The 4,556-nt window shown below is 62.3% G+C and overlaps 1 protein-coding gene across 1 annotated transcript; it reads right to left on the reverse strand.

The window, feature by feature from the left end:
* Positions 1-857: 857 nt before the first annotated feature.
* CCDC166 (coiled-coil domain containing 166) lies at positions 858-4,232 on the reverse strand. Its single transcript, XM_032610552.1, has 2 exons — positions 3,133-4,232; positions 858-3,041 (listed from the first exon to the last, which is right to left on the reverse strand). Exons 1-2 carry the CDS (start codon positions 3,571-3,573, stop codon positions 2,145-2,147), a joined length of 1,338 nt encoding a protein of 445 aa, XP_032466443.1. The 5' UTR covers positions 3,574-4,232; the 3' UTR covers positions 858-2,144.
* Between the last annotated feature and the right edge of the window lie 324 nt (positions 4,233-4,556).

The following is a 4,556-nucleotide window of genomic DNA, read 5'->3' on the forward strand; positions in this document are numbered from 1 at the left end:
TACTGAAGGACATCTGGGTTGCTCCCAAGTTTTGTCAGTTATGAACAAAGCTGCTATAAACGTACATGTGCAGGTTTTTGTGTGGACATAAGTTCTCAGTTCCTTTGGGTTGGAGTGTCATTGCTGGATCATATTATACAAGTATGTTAATTTTGTGAGAAACCACCAAATTGTCTCTTAGAGTGGCTGCAGCAGTCTGCATCCCCTCCAGCAAGGCATGGGGAGTTCCTGTTGCTCCACCTCCTCGGGGCCTATGGGGTGGCTCTCCTCCATCCCCACAGGCACCGTCAGCGGGCAGCCTGCCGGGCAGACCAGGGCTGAGTTTGAGCAGCTTGTTAAGAGGGAGATGCTGGAAAGCTGTGCAAGGAAGAAGGAACTACCAGAACCAGCCCAACAGGGTTCTGAAAGTGAACTTTTTATCAAAGCCTAACGTACATACAGATGTGTCCCAAATGCTAAGGATGCAAGTGGGTGAATTTTCACAAAGAGTAACAATGTCTAATTTGTGGCTTAACAAAAGTCCAGGCAAAACTAAAATGTTGTTATAAGCCTTCCCTGCTGGTGCAGTGGTTAAGAATCCGCCTGCCAATGCAGGGGACACGGGTTCGAGCCCTGATCTGGGAAGATCCCATATGCCGCGGAGCAACTAAGCCCGTGCGCCACAACTACTGAGCGTGCGCTCTAGAGCCCGCAAGCCACAACTACTGAGCCCACGTGCCACAACTACTGAAGCCCGAGTGCCTACAGCCTGTGCTCCGCAAAGAGAAGCCACCGCAATGAAAAGCCCACACACCGCAATGGAGGGGGAAAAAAAAAAAAAGAACCTATTGGTAACAAGATTTCATTTTTTTGAATAGGTTTATTTATTTATTTTTTGGCTGCGTTAGGTCTTCGCTGATGCGCACGGGCTTTCTCTAGTTGGGGCGAGCAGGGCTACTCTTCATTGCAGTGCGTGGGCTTCTCGTTACGGTGGCTTCTCTTGTTGCGGAGCACGGGCTCTAGGCGCGCGGGCTTCAGTAGTCGTAGCACACAGGCTCGGTAGTTGTGGTGCACGGGCTTAGTTGCTCCGTGGCATGTGGGATCTTCCCAGACCAGGGCTCCAACCGGTGTCCCCTCCATTGGCAGGCGGATTCTTAACCACTGCGCCACCAGGGAAGTCCCTCAAGTGAACTCTTCTCAGAGAATTTGTGTTTGATGCTGCCAGCCCCCCACCAGCACTTCCAACCCAGAACCAGAACATTTAACTAAATTTCCACGGCAAGGTTGGTGGGGGCTGGGGGGGCTCTGTTTGAAAGCTGCGGTCTGAACTCCTCCCTCCACAGGGCCCAGGTCCATGGGCCACGGTGGCGCATCCGCCCTGGTCTCCCCCACGCTCCACCTCCCCAATGCAGCCGTTGATGAATGCAAACCACAGGTGAGGGAGAGCGTACTAACTGGCCTCCGTGCACTTGGACTGACAGCTAAATCAAAATTTAAAATTACCCTCCCCCCCCAGAACTCCCTGGAGGTCCAGTGGTTAGGACTTTCACTGCCAGGGCCTGGGTTCAATCCCTGGTCAGGGAACTAGGATCCCACAAGCCGCAGGGCGCGGCAAAAACAAACAAAAAAACAATAGGTTAAACATAAAAACGCCCGTGGCTCCCCGTGGCGCCAGAACAAAGCTCACGCCCACCCCCCATGGCTCTCTTGAGCAGCTCAAACCACGCTGGCCCTCCTGGCCGCCACACGCAGTGGACCAGCTCCTCCCTGGCCCGCCAGACTCCCTTCCTGCTCTCATACTACCTGTCCATGCCCGTGATGTCCATCTCTGCCACCAGACTTCAGCCCTCATGGGCAGGACGATGGCATGGCCGACTCCCTCTGCCCCTGCCAGAGGTCAGCTGTGGGGTTGAGGGATGCTCAATCCTGGCAGACACACAGGGCACAGGACAATCAAGCTACCTTGCAGCTTGGAAACTGGGAGCCATAATGAGTGGTCCCTGCGCCGGCCAGAAATGCTGGACAGCGAAGCAGGCGGTGCCAGAACGGAGAGGGGTGGGGGTGGGGGTCACACCTTTATTGATAATCCACTCACCAAATCCGCGTCCTGCACACCCCCGTCTCCCCCGCACCGTCTGGCCTCATTGGCCTTCCTCCGGGCAAGTTCAGGATCTCCCCAAGGCGCCTTCGCCTGCAGCGTCACATTCACGGTCTCCTTCGACTGGGAGACGGGAAGAGCCCGACCCGGGGACGGACTTCCCAGAGAGGGTGGTGTTCTGTGAGGCGGCACGCAATGAGGACCGCGAAGGGGCCCGGGAATCCAGGCGTGGCGGGGTCAGGGACGGGACTCGGGAGCCTGGGCGCGACAGGGTCAAGGACGGGACCCTGGAGCTCGCATGCGATGGGTCCTGGCATGGGACCCGTGATCCCGCCTTCGAAGGGGCCAGCGACAGGACCCTGGAGCCAACACGCGACGGGACCAATGACGGGACCCAGGGAACCGCGAGCTTCGAAAGCACCGATGGGGCCCAAGAGGCCGCGCGCCACGAGACCTGAGACGGGTTCCGGGAGGCCGAGACTGATGGGGCCCGGGAGGTCGCGCGCGACTGGATCGTGGTGGAGGCGAAGTGCTCAGGGTGCGAGTTGGCCAGCGGCGGTTGCCAAAGCGGCGGGCCCTCGGGGCCCCGGCGCAGCCAGCTGTGCACGTGGGCCAGGTCCCGCATGTCCTCGTGCTCGCGCCGCAGCTGTTCACGCTGCTCCAGCAACTGGCGCCGCGTGTCGTGCAGCACCTGGGCCCGGCGTTGCAGCCGCAGCAGCTCCTGCCGCAGGCGCCCGTTGTCCTCTCTGATGGCCTGTGTGTGCGCGATGAGCGCGCGCGCCGCCTCCCGCTCCGCGCGCCGCGCCAGGGACTGCACGCGCTGGCGCGCCTCGCGCTCGAAGGCTGCTTTGTCCTCCAGGAAACACCGCTTCATGCGATGGAGCAGCTGCATGTGCTCCACGCGCATATGCAGCAGCTCGCGCTCCAGCGCCCGTATCCGGGCCAGCTGCTCCAGCTGCAGCTCCTGCGGCGGGGCCGCGGGTCAGCTCCGGTCCGCGGCGTGCACCCACCTCGCCCTGCCCGCGCCCGGCCCTCCCGCGGGGGCGCGTACTGGCCTTGTACGGCTGCAGCTCCTGCACCTGTCGCGCCATCTGCGCTGCGCGCGTCTCCATCTCCAGCAGCTGCGCGCACACCCCCTCCTCACGCCGGCGGTAGAGCGACGCCAGCTCTGCGCGCTGCCGGTGGATCTGCGTCAGGTCCACGCGGTTCTGCTCCTCCAGCCGGACGATAGCGTTGGCGCAGCGCTGCGCGCGCGTGCTCACGTAGCTGGCGTAGAGCCGGTTCTCCTCGCGCAGGCGCTGCGCCTCGCAGTCCAGGAAGGCGTTCTCCTGCAGCACCTGGTCGACGCGCTCCTCGCAGGCGTCCAGCTGCTCCGAGAGCAGTTTGTATTCTCGCTGCAAGTAATGAGCGCTCTCCGATAGCGGCGGCTCGGTGCCCTCTCCCGCCGCGCCAGACCGGCCCCCGGCGCTCGGCCAGCGCTTCCTCTTGGGCACCATGGGTCGAGGCCTCCAGCCCGCTCCTCCAGCTCAGCCCTTCCCCTCGACCAGTCCGAAGATTCTGGCGGGGTTCGACGCGTCTCAGGGTCACGAGGTTGGGAGAGGCAGAATCAGGAGTTTGGGGTCAATCAAGGGTCAGGGCATCGTCGCCAGCCTTTACTAGGGGGCTTCTTCAGGACCTTGGCCGCCCGTCGGGGTTTGTCCACCTTTAGCTCTGTTGGCGGTCAGCCGAACGGTCTCCCTGGAAACAGAACTTAGCCGCCCTCCCCAACTCCCGCCCCGTTGCTTGCGCAACAGACTGCGAGTGGTCGGGCCCTGCTCTCAAGGCCGGGCCGGTCCTCCGCAGACTCGGACCCTGTTCCTTCCCAGAGCACACCGCACCGTGGGCCGCCCCTCCCGGGCTCCTCCCGGGCTCCTGCGCCGCACACATCTGTCGCGGGAGTGTCTAGGTCGACCTGGGTCTCTTAATTTCTGTTTCGAAGCAAGGCAACCGATGGGCAGAGGTTTTTAAATTTTAAGTCGTCCGGGCCTCCCGATTCCCCGGCGAGGTGTCCTCGCGTTAAAGCTCATAAACGCCTCCTCCCAGAAGAGGTGTGGCGAGCGTTTCGTTCTCCTCTGTCTCCGGATTCCTCGAGACCGGGTTCTTCCCGGCGGGGCAATTCCCGATTACGCAATCCGGATGCAATCGAAGGTGGAGTCCTGAGGGAAGCCGCGCCCCCGCCACGCCCCCAGCCCCGGTCCCGCCCGGAAGACCTCCAAACCACGCCCAAGCCGGGCTCGGCTCCCTCACGGCCCCTCGCACCCCGCCCGGTCCGCCCCCCGCCCCCCACCCCCGCCACCAGCCGCAAGCGTCCACCTCTGCGCTCCCAGCCCAGTCCGGCCGCAGAGGCTGCGCTTTGCCTCTGCCCCGCGGCGATTAGGGGCAGAAGGGGACCTTGTCCCCTCCGTTTCCTCGGGCTCGATCCCCGCCGACAGCCACGGGG

This window comes from Phocoena sinus, chromosome 17 (genome assembly GCF_008692025.1).
Source record: "Phocoena sinus isolate mPhoSin1 chromosome 17, mPhoSin1.pri, whole genome shotgun sequence".
Taxonomy (NCBI): Eukaryota; Metazoa; Chordata; class Mammalia; order Artiodactyla; family Phocoenidae; genus Phocoena; species Phocoena sinus.